We start from the raw sequence: 16,367 nt of genomic DNA on the forward strand, positions 1-16,367 counted from the left end.
TAAAAAATGCTAAACTCCACTTTTTTACCCCATGCTATTGGTAGTAGTAGTAATTAAAACATGCTTGTGGGCTGCTGTTGTGTATAGGTTGGAAACATATGTATTCTACTACATAAAAGCAGCAGAAAGGCTAACCAAACACAGACAAATAATAAATAATGACGGAGTGCACTGGCCCACTTTGCCTTCCATCATTACTGAACTTGACCACCAAGACATCCATTGGCCACACATGCAAACACAAATAGCTGTATGCATTAAACCACAATTACACATACACACCACTGACTCAGAGCCCAGTGCTGGGAGCAAAAGGGTGACAAAGATTTGGAAGAAAAAAAAAACTTGGACAGACTCACTCCTCCACCAGCTGCACTTTCTTCCAATCTCCTGCCAGACCTTTACTTGTTTTCTCTCCCTCCCAACTTCCATACTTCATTCCCTGTGTCCATCTTTGATTGCTTTCCTTTCCTTCCGCCTCACGCAATTGCTAACGTAGAAAATACATAGTGGCGTGAGAAAACAATCCATTTAGTCAAGAAAACACAATGCACAAAACACCAACTGTCCGGGTCTTTAGGGGGTGTATTCATAGGTTCTTGAACAATGTCTGCAGTTCAGTTGCAATCCACTAATCCACACTGGAGAAGCAGATCTCATGTAACAGCAGAGCAGTTTTCAAATGAAATTATTTCTTTGGTTGTAATTTCTCATTAAACAACATTGTTGTCACCCCTGTACATGACATAGAAAAAAAGTTCAATCCGCACATGTCTGTTTCAGAGCCGTTTCGTTTAAGACAAGTGAAAAATAAAATCAGTGGCTCTTTCCAGCCCTTTTTTCCAGATGTGCTGTCAAATGAGAAGAACAAGGTTTTTTTTCATTTGCTTTAGTTTTGTCTCTTTGCATGTTCTTTTTCTAAGTTGTGTTGTGCTCTCAGGGCCACTGTACAGTGCGGTTGATGAATGACATCAGCAGAATGTAATCAATTTTGTGCCTATATACTCATCCTCTTGTTATGTTGGCTGTTAGTCAGATGAAATCTGACTAATAGCCTTTTTTCAGGCTGACAAAGTTTTGGTAGCTTTGAACCAGTGTGCTGAACCTCTCATGACAGCTGTGTAACTGGGTCATAGACGCACCAAGTGCCTTTATAGTGTCAACTGAAATGACAACCACTGGAGCTCACACACACAAACACACAAATGTAAACATTGAGTAAACCATTTATGAACTATAATATATATATATATATATATATATATATATATATATATATATATATATATATATATATATATATATAAATATGCATTTAGTTAAGTGTTTTTAAATGCCTTGGTAAAATAGTGTTCGCCTTCACATGACTATGGTTTTCAACAGTTTATAAAAGTGACAGAAAGTATAATGAGGTTTGAAGTGATAATGAGAGACTGTGTGAGATCTGTAGCAGTCTCAGAGAAGCCACAACCAGCAGTATTCAAGCAGACGTCCTCGAAGGCAACTCTGACTCTGGAGAATTAAAATGGTTGTTGTGAGGTCAAACTATCATTGCTGCAGTATTAGGATGTGAATCTTGTGGTGACGGTGTGTTATAAACATCTTGAATGTTCAAATGGATATTACCAACACAAATCAAATCAGGTGTCAGGTGTAAAATGCAGTAAGTATGTAAAGTTAGTCTGTCGAAATGGCACTTATTCCACAGTTTAATATTGCCAAACCCTGCATTCTAGACTTTCATTAAAGTCTGTCATGGGGGTAATCTATTTACTCCCTTCCCTACAGTGCAATGTAATATACTGCAGACAGCTGGTGTCTCATATGGACTACTCATATCACTGCCTTTACTAACAATAGCTATTTATCAGGAATGGCTAAGAGACACAGTGCATAAAACAGAGGTTTCATAACTTATTTTAATTAAATTGACCAATCTGACAGAGTTCATTGTTCTTACTGTTTGTTGTGGTTTCAGTTTTGAACAAGAGATTAAAGCTCTCTTTGTGCGAGCTCTGTAATCAGTGTGCTCTCTCAGTGCCCTCCTTCCCTGCCTGGCTCTCAAGAAGTCAAGCCCTGTGTAAACCTACCCAAGCCCTCCTGTCACACTTTATTGCCGAGTCACAGTGGTACATCAAGTGCTGTTTCCAAACATGACAGATTTATGGTACTGTAGCTGACAGGTAGCACGCTACAGCAAACCCCCCCCCCCCCAAAAAAAAAAAAAAAAACGAATCGGCTTACAAGGTAAAAAAAACACACACACACAAAAAAAAAAAAAACAAAGACTGAGTTTATTACACTAGTAATAAAAGCAACCACTGGAAAATAGTCTATTCTTTAATCATCTGACTGAAAACAGGCATTGCGTGAATGATTCTGACTTTTTACGCCCAAAACATATCAGTGACTAATAGAAAACTTGCCCGCGTGCGCAAAACTGTTACACCATGTGTGCATTTATGTCACATAGCAAAAGAAAAAAAAAAAAACTTCCTAACCCTGGTGCCCTTCCAGTGCCAACTGTTAAGACTTGGCTGGCTGTGAGGAATGGCTGGCTGGGGATCAGTCTAAAATCAGAGCCTGCTGTCCTCATTAAGAATATTACATTGTGACCTGCTGTTTTATGCTCACTGTCATTAAGAGGGAACAACTAATTGCTTCAAAAATACAATCCAAATGCTCCTGTGCCATTTTCTGAAGAATAATAATACAAATTACTTCTGGCCAAATTGTTCTGCCTTGGTTTCTATGCAAGCAACTCTGCATGCAAATGATTTTCCCTCACAAACATCTCCAGGGCGACACGCAACATATTTTACTGACTGATAAATGATTCATCTTAATTGGCTGTTATCCTTAAATTAGCTGCTTTCATTCAGTCCCACTGAAAATTAATGCAGCAACAATAATGATCGTTCCAGATTGAGCGTGTGTGCGAGAGATGAATGTGCATCTGAACATTTTTAGACTATATTGTTTGAATAATCCTCTAAAAGCCGCATGCATGGGTAAAGTAATTAATATAACTTATTACGTGGCCTACGAATCACATAATTGGTTTATTTATCAAAGAAAAGCACATTCTAGCTCATTTGGTTTGATTCATTTAGACAGGTGCAGTTCAAACTCAGATGTGCCACACACACACACACACACACACACACACACACACATCCCCTAAAATATGGATTTTTGAGCTAAAGTGTGGTTTGCTTGTGCTGATAAAGCAATACAGGGTCAATAACAGGATGTAAAATCTACAGCTGGTGTGATTCAAGCTAAAGTAAACCAAGTATAAATTCCTGGTGTATTTAGTATATTTCTGTATTTCTCATCACTTCCTCCAATGACAGATCAAACCGCAGGAGAGTGGTAAGTGATTGTGATGTGGGCTGAGCCAAAATCGTGGTTTTGAATTTGTTTCCTCAGAAAAAGGGAAGCTGTTGTCCCTGTTGAATTACAGGAACGATGGGAAAAAAAAGACACATACGGACACTTCAATTTGACTATAAAGTGGACTGATAATGAGTGTTTACTGTAACAGCCAGATCAAACTGTTCTTCCTTAAGCCTTTTATGTGAGTCAGGATGCTTCTTATATTTGTCAGTGTTGTGTTTTATGCATCTGTATCCTGGAATGGTAATGACCAAAGGGTGAACCCTGTGATGGAAAGTAACTGAGTATTTTAACTGAAATAGTATATTTAAGTACAATTTTGAGTAACTTGTACTTAACGTAAGTATTTGCATTTACACTACTTTATACTTCTACTCCACCACATTTACATTCTGGCTACATCATGTAGTTACTTGTTACAAATTAAGATTTTATATGAAATGCACATAATAGGCTTAAAAGCTATGTTTTAAAACACTTATACCTGTAAACTTTTCAGATGGTTTCATTTCAATAAGTCTTCAAGGCCCAATGACGTAAAATCAGACACTTCACAAAAGCGAATATTAGAAAATATATATATAAAAAATGAAAACACTTTGATTGAACTTCTTTTCATTTTACATCGTTAATCATCATAACCTGTAAGCTGCAAAACAGTACAATGCTGCTTATGCACTGAAGCATAATCTAATAACTATGTATGCTAATTCATCAGTCACAGGGACCAAGTACTTTCACTTTTGATACTTGAAATGCATTTAGTATTTTTACTGTTAATGGAGTATTTTTACATTGTTGTGTTAGCCCTTTCGCTTAAGTAAAGGGTCTGAGTACCTCTGAGATTTACTGGTAGAGAGGGTGAATGCCGTAAAATCGTTGCTTTTCTACAAAGTCAATGGACAACACTGGGAAAGAGGACACTACCATGTCCTGACAATGGTGCTGATGAGTGATGCATCAATCTGTGATAACACACACTAACAATGATGTGCATAATTTGATGTGCGTCCTTCAGTGCTGATGCACGTCAACCCAAGAAACCTCTGAACAAACAGTCCACCTGTTGTCTTGACAACCATTTACTTCTCAGCTCTCCAGGAGGTAAGGCAAACCACTATAAGTAATACAGCAAAAGCAATGACAGAGTCGAATTTCCTTGGAAAAGATAGAAGGTACAACTAGTGTGAATATTGAGTTCTTGTGAAGACATAGTCGTCTACCTCACCCTGCCAAATGCACTGAAAGGCAGCATTACAAAGGGTGCTTCTACTTGTGTATTCTGCTTCCTACATAGAGGTCTTGGGTTAGTTTTTACATTCAATACATCAAGGCAAAAGAGGAAAGGAGTACACACAGGGATACACAAACACAAAACTCCACTCAGAGGAGAGGAGATGAAAGGAGAGACCAGACTTCTGTGTCACTGAGTCTGTTGAGTACAAATCATTCCAAGCATTTGTTTATGTTGGACCTGTATTCCACTCCTCCACCCCCAGTCTCCTCAATAAAACACTGCTTTATGAGTTTACACCCATTTGTACAATTAGGACAGATTATCCTTTGTTCTGGCACGTCGCCTGTGGAAATTTATGTCCTATCTGAGGGAATGCATCTGATTTACTGATCCGTGCAGATATCTGGTGATTTTACAAAAAATGTCATGTAATAAAAACGTACTCCTCTGAAGTCTCTACCTTGTGGGCTTTGGCAGTCCCATTTTGTTTTAGGGCAGCAGTGATGATGGGATGGAGAAAAGAAACCATATCTGTGGAACGCCTGAGCGGACAGAAGAGTACAAAGTGTCCCGATTAGACTACATGAGATTGTAAAGCCCAACAGACCAGTGAGCTATATAAAAAACATAAACTTGAGCGGGACACAGTGAGGAAAAAAAAAAAAGGAGACTGCGTGTGTGAAGAGGACCTCAGAGGATATCTGATACCTCCACATAGGAAGAGATGAGAGGAAATGTTGAATATAGAAAAGTGCTCATGGGCAGATTTGCCTTTTCAGTGAGCCAGGTTGGCTCAATTAGAGATGTAGATGACAAAGTATACCTGTGTGTATGTATATGTGTGTGTGTGTGTGTGTGTGTGTGTGTGTGTGTGTGCTCCTCTTTGTGTCTGTGCCACAGTTTTGCTATCTGATGTTATTCTGATGTCTTGCAGGCATGAGAAGGGTATTCATTTTTCAAGGATGACTATCCATCTATTGCAACTGTGTCTTTATATTTCTAACAAGAGCATGTACAAAAACACACACACACACACAACCACACACTGTCACTAAGGCATAAGTAAGGTTGTCATTGATCTCACAAGGACACTGCCATGTAGCCATAAGGCAAGTCTTGAATATAGCGATAATGCATTTTAACTCTTCATGTAACTCTATCAAAAGCTAATCTCAGCAAACTCAGGTATTTAATGCTACTAATATTTGAATTTATTGCTCAATATTCAACATTTTAGGTTTATACAGCTTTTCTTTAGAAAACAGAGTTTTTCTGAAAATGAGCATTTTGGTATACACCCCTTCACACAAAATGCATTTTGACCTGATTTTGAACTAATTGCGTGGCATGGAGTCAGTGTGCAAGCTTTACTTTTTTCATGCATGCTGGTTTTTGAATAACCTCTTAGCAATGCACATATGATTATAACCTTTGAGGTGCAAAGATTGTCACATAGATTTAATGTTACCATGCACCCATTTACATTTAGTCGTTTGGCAGAAGCCTTTGTCCAAAGAAACTTAGAAGTGAGGGACAACACTAAAGCCTCAGTGCAATAGGAGCCCTTGCTGTAAGTATTAAGTACTACATCTATTCAGTAAGTGCAAGGAGAGTCCAAGAGTCATTGGGTTTCCTGCTACAAGAAAATGGATGTAGCTCTTTTGTTGTAAGGACAATTCATAATATGCTCCTGGTAAAGAGCATGTCAAGAAAAATGGGGAGAAAATGCAAATAAGCAGCTCATCAAGCACCAATAAGACAATTCATGGTCAACTACAGCAAAATCTTAATGGTTAGTTTTATAATCCAATTTTTTTTCCAATCTTTTTGCTTTTTAAAACCTTAGACCTGACAAGTGATTCATACCCAGATCTCTTTCTTTTAAACCTGCATTAAATGACTTTTTGGCTACTCGGGGGCAGTGCCTGTAAACACACCACTGGCATATGATCACCTCATAAAAAAACCTGGGGAAAAAAATTTCAAGTTTTAACTTTGGTCTTGTCTCTATCAGCTCCTAAGGGAAACATCAGTCTCTTAAGATGCTAAATGCTAATGCATTACATTCATGAGCTAGCCACTAAGCTTGTCTGTCTGCTGTTTCATGCTGAGTAGGTAGCGTACAGCAGGTTTATCAGCTGGGCTTTCACTCAAAACAGCACCGTGCTTGGCTGGAAACAAGGTCATTACAACACAACAGTAAAGTCGTGGCCAAAATATCCAAAAAATGAGCTGTAAGATGCAAACACTTGACAGTGATAGGTGATAATTCCATAGCGGTTCATCCTTAGGAGCTACACCCTATACATAACTTATGTCATACTCATTTTTTCCAATGTTATTATAAAACATGTTGAGTGGTGCAGCTTTACAAATAAAAATCAAAAGTATGATCCCTATTTATGCTCCAATTCCAGACTGATTGATACAACATTTCTGTGGGTACTGAATCCACTGCAGCACAGGTGACCCTGTTTCCCTCTCAGTTTCCTACAAAGAAAGCAGTAACGGCCAGCTCAGTATCTGAACATCATCACAGGAGGAAATGTCACAGAGCAAAGCACCCCCAGTCATTCAGCCCACTGTTCTTCCAGCTGACATAATGTTACTGTCATAACCAAATGAGGGCTGGGAGAAGGTGGGCGGCTTCTGACCGCTCTGCTTTGCTCTAACAGGGCAAGTCCTATCCAAATTCCAGCTCTGACAGAATCCAGGATGCAGGCGCCCCCGCTCCCATGGGATTAGAGCAGCAGGAGGAAAGCTGGGAGTGCCATGGATGTCTGCACTGGAGGAGCCCAGTATGACTCATTGGAATCAGGTGCTCCAATGATAACACGGGAATTGGGGATTGTCCATGAAGCAAACGTTGATGTAACCACATTTCTTGATAACACAAATATTTGGCAGATTCAGTGACCATATTTGTGAATCATTTGGGCTGGATTTTAATATAATGTTATATAGAATCTCAGTAATTAATCGAATCAGCTGAAAAACATGCATCCATCTGAGTATGTTCGGTATTTGAGAATGAACAATGGCATGGTTATGACTGCATTATAACAGAGATGAATTAATGATTTAAATGTAGACTTGGGTGGAAAGGAATTATGCACAAGCCCTTCGCCATAAATAAGATTCATTAAGACGCTGATAAATGCACATTTCATATTATCGCCATATTTTCTCATCAGGGCACTTTCTGAATGAATCAATACTGGTCTAGGTGGTGATTAGAGCGCTGATGGATCAGAGCCAGGCTGCCCTTTTAATGGTAAGATTTTCCATCAACATGACTCTGGATCACTCTTATTCATCATAATAGGTAAGGACATGGGCATATGGAAACCTTCGTTTCCCTGCAGCATCATTAAGGTGACTGATTGTGGATATGGCCTGTCACTCCACCACAGAGTCAGTCATCAGATGAAGAGAATTCATATTCAGAAGGTCTCACTTTCATTAATCCAGGGCTCAACTATATTGAAAGAAAGAGACCCCATGAAAACATAAGTGACCTTGGAATAATATATGCTCTTATATCTTTTCTGTGTTTCACGGACACACATCCCCCCCTCCCTGCCTGCTTACAAAGTTGCATAAGAAAACAAAACAGACCATGAGGAATAGATACTGCCTGTCTCTTAGAAACTCATCACTGTGACATATGACATTGACAGACATGCTGGAAAACAGATTTTCTCCTCTAACCCTTAGACATTTGTCTTTCACCCCCTGTTTGTTCCTGCGTGGATCAAATAGTAGAAGATGTGAGCCAGATGCTAGACTGTCTGCTGACTAGACTCAGTTACCCAACACTGCAACTGAATCTCAGATATTTTCTGGCAAAGTATCCGCATTTTAAAATTAAATCCCACACATTTGGCATCAGAACACCTTACCATAGGAATTTAGGGAGCCAAAGCTTATGTAAAAAGATACGTTTCTCTGTTATGTTTCTGTGTTTAATTGTGATGGCTTTGCACTTAAGGTTTGTAGATTACACAGCAGAGGGCCATATGTACTAAAAGAAACTATACACATTTACCACATTCCTAACTTACATGTTACAAAATGGGTGCTCAATCACCTTACAAAAGCAGCGCTCTGGGATTTTTAAAATGAGGGAACACTGCCATCTGGAGGGCGTTCCACTGACTCCTGAAAATGACTTGATGCATATCAAACGAACAGAGATAAATGAATGCTTTATCAAATTTGTCATCTTCTCAGGAACAGTGTGCTCTCTGGAGCCACATAGCTCAACTTCTGTAAACTGTATGCACAACGTATGTCACTGTGCCTCTATATTTAAAATAATATCATAATATTTAGTTACACTAACAACAGCATAAAATACTGTCATTTCTGCAAAATGTTCACAAAGGACAAGCCTGTGGGATAAGCCAACTTTAAGTGTACACAAAACAGACAGGATTTATGCCTAAGAAAGAGATGCAACATTTGCTCTTTCTCAGCGTAATTTACATTGCTTCTACCCGCCTTGGTTGGTAATTGTCATGTTGTTGTCTATTTAAGCCTAAATATGGCATCCTGTCTTCCTCCCTGTGAGTGCGACCGTGTACCTGGATTTAGTGGCAGGCAACCTTACACATCAACAGACCCTAAATAACATTCCTTCACTGAGGGAGAGGGGATCATTAATTGCACCTCTGTGGCGTTTTTATGAAGTTTTGGAAATAGCTGGATGGTTCCAGCAAAGCAAAAAAAAAAGAAAACTTGAAAAGAAAGTTGACAGAGACTGAGTGCAAAGGGACCCCATGAGGGCACCACATTCATCAGTTTAGAAAACATATGGAGCAGAGAACCATGTCTGACACACATCTGAGCCAGTGGGATTAAAGAAACAATACTGTTTCAGGCAAGTTGGATAAATCTCAAAGCTCATCTTTTTTTTAGCAACCTATTCATTCCACACTAAGCCGGTGCTTCAAGCGCCCTAAACGAAACTTTTTTTAATTTACCTGAGTGGGTAAATTTAAAAAATAAAAATGCTAGTCTGTCTTTTTAATGTGCATGGGGAAAACCAAGCTGTTGCAAAACAATCAGATTTGCTTGTATGTTTTATGTGGCAGGAATGTTACCAAGAAAATTTATTTTCCCCTCTTAAGCTTAAAGCATTTCTGCCCGAAATTTACACCCACATGGACAGAAACTACATGTCTCCAAATGTGTGCACACAACCATGTATGCAGACACCCAATGTAGTATAAAGAGAACCTTGTCCTCTGTCCACTTTTGCATCTGTTTTTGGATTATGTCTGTGCCTTCCTAATTCATTAATTCTCCGTGATGAATTGGTCATCATTTTGAACACCATTAGGTGATTACACAGAACAGTGTTGTCATCACCTCTTTGTGAATAACAAATTTGCAGCAGCACTAACAAATGATGTGTTGTGTCTCACCTAAAAAACCAAAAAGCTTTTCAGTGTGGACAGAGGTGTTTACAAAAATAACTTTAAAATGGAAACAGTTTAGGCAGCTGGGTAATTTCAGTTTAGGGGGCTCACCTTTGGTTGAACATCCCTCTAAAGTTGTAGTTAGCTCTATAGTTGGGCATGGGCTTAGGATCCAAAGGCCTGTATATAGCTGGCTCTCCTCTCTTCATGGCCAGACCATTTAGCTCCACTGTGGGTGTTATACTGCCTGTGTGAGAAAGTATGAGAAAGACCACATTAGATATGGAGGATTAAAACCAGGGCATCTAAAATAAACACGAAGTACATGGAGTAAGAATAATACAGAAGACATTCTATCTGACATCAAAATAACAGTTAAAACACAGGCCCACCAATTGAATTCACAAATTGTTCAATACACTCAATAACATTTTATCTGAAAATGTGAGGTTGTCTGTACTTTACTTAAAAAATGTAAAACTTTTCTTCCTGTCTGATTTCATATGATGCATGCAATGCTAATCCTACAGCTCCCCACTGATGTTGCATAACCTATCACAGGGCTTTCATAATCCCATTAAAAAGTGGCTATGATGTCTTTCACTACCACAGTGCCACAGAGGGCAGGGGAGATAAGACAAGGCAAGTGCTATTAATTTGACAAAACATAAGTCTGCACTCATGCTTTAGTAAGAGGGTCTGTACTGGCTTTGTTCTGACCAAGGAGTATTTAAATATATGCAGGGGTTTGAGAGCTTTATTTGGAAGTCAGCCTCCTCAGAGTGAAACTCTAAGAAAATACTGAGACAGAAAGGCAATGCAAGTACCATCATGATACATATGCTTTGGCATGTTTCTTCCCCCTAGCACTCATACCGTTGGAAAATAGTGACATCTTTGCCCTGTGAAGCTGCTTTTGAGTTGACTCCCTCTCCCTCCAACTGTATATGCAGTCTTTAGATTTTAACACCACACTTTGCTCCAGAAATAAATGAACCAGCAGAGGGCACTAATGCACCAACAATGGGATAGCTCCAATTTTTCAGAATAAAGCAGTGTGTGTTCCTCACTCAAAAGTCTAAACAGATGAACTCTAGCTCAGGCTCTGAGTCCTGTGGACGGATATACAGTGTGCCAGCTTATAAGGCAGAAATGAACAGCAGAGAAACTGATTTAACCAGCGACAACAAAATTAAACTGCTATATTGTGATGCTGTCTCTTGTTCTTCATTCATACCTCTGTATACTGCTACACTACAAAATCTCTTCATATTCTATGATGGTTTGTTAAAAGAATCTGTGGACTGTGTTTTGGGTTAAGATGTAATTTTAGGCCTTTTTCACAGCAGTCATTTTGACTCATAGTAGGGAAAGCACAGGTTTTACTAATAACATGAATGACTACTCAGTTAAATTCAAGTGTTACTGTAAGTCATGACAGTGTGACAGTGAACTAATAGACCCAATACCAGAACACTAAAACTGAAGAAGCTATATGGAAATCAGTCTTCATTTATTTTATTATTCAAACCTTTTCCTGGTTGTGATGATCAAGACTAACATATTAAGTGATCACTCACAGACAGTAAAATGAGATTTTGCTGTGGTTGCAATACCTGGGTTGCTGTTGACGTCCACTTTAGGGGAGCGGGGCGCTGGCCTGGGAAGGACACTCTCGGCCAGTGCTTTGGCGGCTGTGGAGTGCTGGGCCTTTTTAATGCTGGTGCCCTCCGCCTCCCACACCTGCTCCCCAAGAGTCAGCTGCACTGTGAAGATCTGGAACAGTGACACCCAGAGGGGAAGACATTACCCAACAGCGACAACATTTTTACTGACACCCCTCTAGAGCTCATGTTGTAGGAGCTGGATGTATTTTGCATGACCAATATTAATTGAAAGTACTCAAAAATAAGAAGCACATCACATACTTGACACTTGTAGCACATTGTGCATGTGTGTGACATTAACCTTGCCAGCAGCTGGATTACTTGCAAGCAAGCGTCCAACTTGCCAGGCTTCAAGCTATTGGTTTGTTGCCGAACCACAGTGGGTCAGACCAATCAGCTTCTTGGTATCTGGTATCTATGGGCATGTCTTAGATGTGATGAGGCCAACACTGTGGCTCCTAAAGAGGTTAGCTTAGATGTAGCTATAGCATCAGTTATATCAGAATTGGAGAGTATTTCTTAATTGAAGGAAGAACAAAGAATGAAAATGAAGGCTTTTATCGAAGGAAAAGGTGTTTTTGCTGGCTTTTAATGGTTTCAGTAAGAGTTTGAGTTACCAACTGGTTCCCCTGTTAGTGAAAGAAACAGGAAGGAATGTGATTGGTTGAAGTTAGCCCGTGATAGATGGTAAACTGTTTCCAATGAAGCCTTCCTAAATGGTTCCTTCCAACAAACCATCTTGTACTTCAGGTTGGCATAAAATAAAATGAAATAAAATGAAATAAAATCAAATAAGAGTTTTGAAAATGTGCATAATGTCTGCCTAAGTTCAGACTACTGTAAGGTCATGACTACTCACCTTGGCATGTGCAGGGCCTCTCTCATTGAGGAGCTTGTACTGTGGTTGGATCCTATTGAAACGGGCTAACTCATTCACCAAACACATTGGAGTTTTCTCTTTAGGGTTTGCCATGTTCTCCTGGGGCGGGCCTAAAGGAGAGCACAGCAGAATGCATGATATACTTACTAACATCGTTATAGTACCAGATATATGCACAAATAATTATTATATATTGATATAGGGAATTGTATAACTTTGCAAAGTGTCTGGTATGGGATATTCATACATTGTGGCAAGGACGTTGTGCAGTATTTATATGTCAGAAATGCTGCATGTAAATATTGTGTCTTATGCACAACAAAAAAGCAAAAGAACCAATCTGTAGGAGAGAAATGAGCACAAGACATTTACGCCCTTCAGCAGATGTACAGGGGCTCAGGTGCGTTTTGATTTGTCTGAAAGCTACATGAACGTACAGGCTAATGAGTGAGTGCTTACAGTGACTGCAGTCAATTTAATGGTAAGACAGCAGTAATTTAAGTAATAACTTGACAGGTTCACATAATTATGTGCCAAGGACTAGAACACAAGCAGTGTTAAAAAATTTTCAGTCAGAATTCAGCATTCAGCTTAAGTTATCTGATCAATACCATAGGGTACAAAGTAATCTTGAGGTAGATTGTCTCCTGCATTCAAAGCTGGTCAGGAGCTCAGCGGAAAAGGTTTATCAGTCTGTCCACTGCATTCTGGTTATGCACTTTCCTTTACAGCTTGAATCAATATCAGAATCACCCTGTCACACAAGTAATATTGTAATATACAGTATGATGAGTGTGGCTATGATACAAAATAATCGAACAATGTTGACAATACTGAAACATTTTATCTCTCTTATATTGTCTGTGGCAATATAAGTGGCCACACAATATAAAAAATATAAACTATTCTCGTGAAAAGTAAGTAGTCCTTAATTTGTTGAAATGAGTAATAATCAAGAAAATATGCAGTTCTCCTGAAAGGGAAAGCATTCAGTTCAATTGTCAGTCTACCTGGCGATGTGGCAGACACAGGGGCGTCCCCATATCCGACTGCAGGAGCAGGGCAGGCGGGTGTGGGGGCCGGGCCTGTGCCGTTAACGGAGGGCTGCAGACCCAGGGATCCTGGGCTGGCCATGGCCGTTGGGGGAACTCCGGGGGAGAGGCCAGGACCAGCCAGGGGTGCTGAGGTCTGTACTTTCACTTGAGCCATGCTCTATTCCTGAAAGCAGACCACAATTAACAACTTTAAAGTTTGTTTGAAACACGCTGATCATTGCAGACTGTAACTAGCATGGCACTCAGTAAAGTGGATACCTCTGCCAAGGCCAATCAATCCTACACAGGTCTGTGAGATCCAGATTATCTGGATCTGCACAATATTGCACAAAGTCATAAATCTCAACATCATTAATATGTCTGATTTTTTACATCAAGATCCATACATTATTTCCAGAGAAACTGACTAAAATGTTGAAAAAAATCTTGCAACATTAATGAAACAGATAAAATAAAAACCTGGATCCGTCCCTTTAACCAGATCTGAACCAAAATTGAATGATTTCTTCACTGGCTCATGATCCATCCCTCCACCAAATCTCATACAAATCAGTTCAGTACTTTTTGCATAATCCTGTTGCCAAACAAACAAACAACCAAACCTACAACCAGACACAGGTGAAAACAGAACCTCCTTGGTGGTCCTAATAATGATACCACTTTAAAATAGGCCGCTAGTGAGAAAGTCTGAACTATATAACAAAAAAAGATTAAATTTATAATAATTTAGGTTGTTAGTATACCACATACTATACGTCATTAGGCATTAAGCATTTGTCTCCACAAACATGCACACAAGCGCACATGAAATCCACTCTAATTTTTGCTCAGTTTAAAGCCGTTCACTGTCATTTGACAGATTTCTGTGGGCAAAGCCTGGAGAACAGGCTTCAAACTGAGCAGCCCTAGGCCTATCTCACATTCTGATCCACTGGCAGCTAATACACCCAGACAATGAACCTTTATTTGAAGGAGCTTTGCTCATGTTACTGCTGCTAAGCTCCCCGGAAAAAGAAGGGAATCCTGTGATAGCAGCCTGAACAAGACAATGGACATTCAATGACATTTTATTTGAGATTAAAGAGAGGTGCGTATGCCTACATCAAGTAGACATAGGTTAAACTGATCAGCAGAGAGGGTCCAACAAAACATGTGAACTCCTTTATCTTTTTATGTATCCATGCAATATTTTGGAGAATGCGATTAAACACAGGTCATGGCCTGTGGCCATGCAATTCGGGTAACATAATATGCTACCGTGTGCTTTTCATCAATTAAAAAAATTAAGGTTGAGTATGTACTTAATGTAAATAATTAAAAAGGTACAGACTGTATAACAACATCTTGCCAAGATGGCCCCCACTACTGCTTCACATTAACATGGGGCAGACACTGAAGGGACATTCATTTCATGTCCCCACAGAGGTCAGAGCAAAGGGTCAGATGGAGAAGTGAACCCCAGAGTGTGCAGTGTCTTGCACTTGGACACTTTATAAAACAGCAGCTTTGAACCTAACCCCATTCAAGTGTTGGCCAATACCATTAATCACAACCTTATTCTGATATAAACTGTGAGAAAAAGCTATTAATTATTCTTTAGCTAATAGATGGCATGAAGACAGGTCGTAGACATCACAGAAGTGAGTGGATACAGTTTTCAGACTGAGGTCTTGATGGGCTTCAGTCTGAAATCACAATTACAGGTGTTGCTTATATTGTTTACAGTTGAGGGCCATGGCTGCACTGATGTAAACAACAGAGCAGTGGCATGTCCGCAAAACAACTGATATCAACTATATCCACAGAACAAAATGCAGTTTTAATTTTAATCACATGCAGTCAAACTGTTTTCTGTTTATTTCTTGGGTGCATCTAATGTGCCCCCGAGGTTCTCGGGGTCACTTGTCTTCCTTGCTTTTCTTTCACTCCCTCACAGCAACACACACACACACGCACACACGCACACTCAACGCCAAACAGCAAACCTAAATGCACGGTTGTCTTAGACAGTAACTTGAATATGGAGGTTGTGTTACGTTAGGGCTGACTGACAGAGCTACACGGCTGTCTGCAACCCCTGAACCTACACCACAGCCTCGACTGTGTCCAGCTTAGCAGGAAGCTAACGTTACCCACGACAATACGGTATTTCCCGCAAATGTCAGCTCCTAAAAACACACCAACGGAATGGGCAAGCATGCGTGCTGTCATGGATGTGTGACTATGATACCTCCCGGTGGATACACACGAGCTAGCCACCTCCAGTGACGCTAGTTTAGCCGGTTAAAGCTCATCATGGCTGATCGGCCGAGCACCCCTCTTGCTGGCATCTCCCTATCGCCCCATCCTCCACGAAAGTCTGGGGAATTTCAGTCCAACGCAACATCATATATGAACTGGCGCCAGCGTGACGGATAACCCAGAGACCATCTGACAACAAAGGGACAAATATTTTAGGGTAATTTTTACCTTTGTCCAGGGCCAGACCCCAGTTACACCTCCAACATTGGCAAACACTAAAGAGAACTGGATAGAAGAGGGAACAGACCACGTAATTTGCCTGGGTAAAAAAAATGGAAGCATGTCTTATTAGAGGCAAATAGGTGATCAATTTAATACTCCATGTATAAAGTTTGTATTTTGTTTATTTGACTAGTGTTAAATATTACAAATCGCTAACTTACCATGGTTAGAGTTTGGGGTGAA

General features: G+C 39.8%; 1 protein-coding gene across 2 annotated transcripts in view; it reads right to left on the reverse strand.

Annotated features, from left to right (window-relative positions):
- The window catches only part of stau2 (staufen double-stranded RNA binding protein 2), an 87,525-nt gene extending 71,285 nt beyond the window's left edge, over positions 1 to 16,240 (reverse strand). The window contains exons 1-5 of one of the 2 annotated variants that reach the window (XM_071485324.1): positions 16,131 to 16,240; positions 13,617 to 13,824; positions 12,586 to 12,716; positions 11,676 to 11,835; positions 10,171 to 10,306 (exon numbers count right to left, since the gene is read on the reverse strand). In XM_071485324.1, coding sequence (XP_071341425.1) covers positions 10,171 to 10,306; positions 11,676 to 11,835; positions 12,586 to 12,716; positions 13,617 to 13,815 — 626 coding nt within the window. In that variant the 5' untranslated portion in view covers positions 13,816 to 13,824; positions 16,131 to 16,240. Of the gene's footprint in view, positions 1 to 10,170; positions 10,307 to 11,675; positions 11,836 to 12,585; positions 12,717 to 13,616; positions 13,825 to 15,891; positions 16,032 to 16,130 lie in introns of those variants that run through there. The other variant, XM_071485325.1, reaches the window with a different exon arrangement.
- Positions 16,241 to 16,367: the final 127 nt, after the last annotated feature.

The sequence above is a fragment of the Trachinotus anak genome, unplaced genomic scaffold (genome assembly GCF_046630095.1).
Source record: "Trachinotus anak isolate AG129_WGS33_773 ecotype Australia unplaced genomic scaffold, CSIRO_AGI_Tana_v1 ptg000009l, whole genome shotgun sequence".
In the NCBI taxonomy this organism is placed as follows: Eukaryota; Metazoa; Chordata; class Actinopteri; order Carangiformes; family Carangidae; genus Trachinotus; species Trachinotus anak.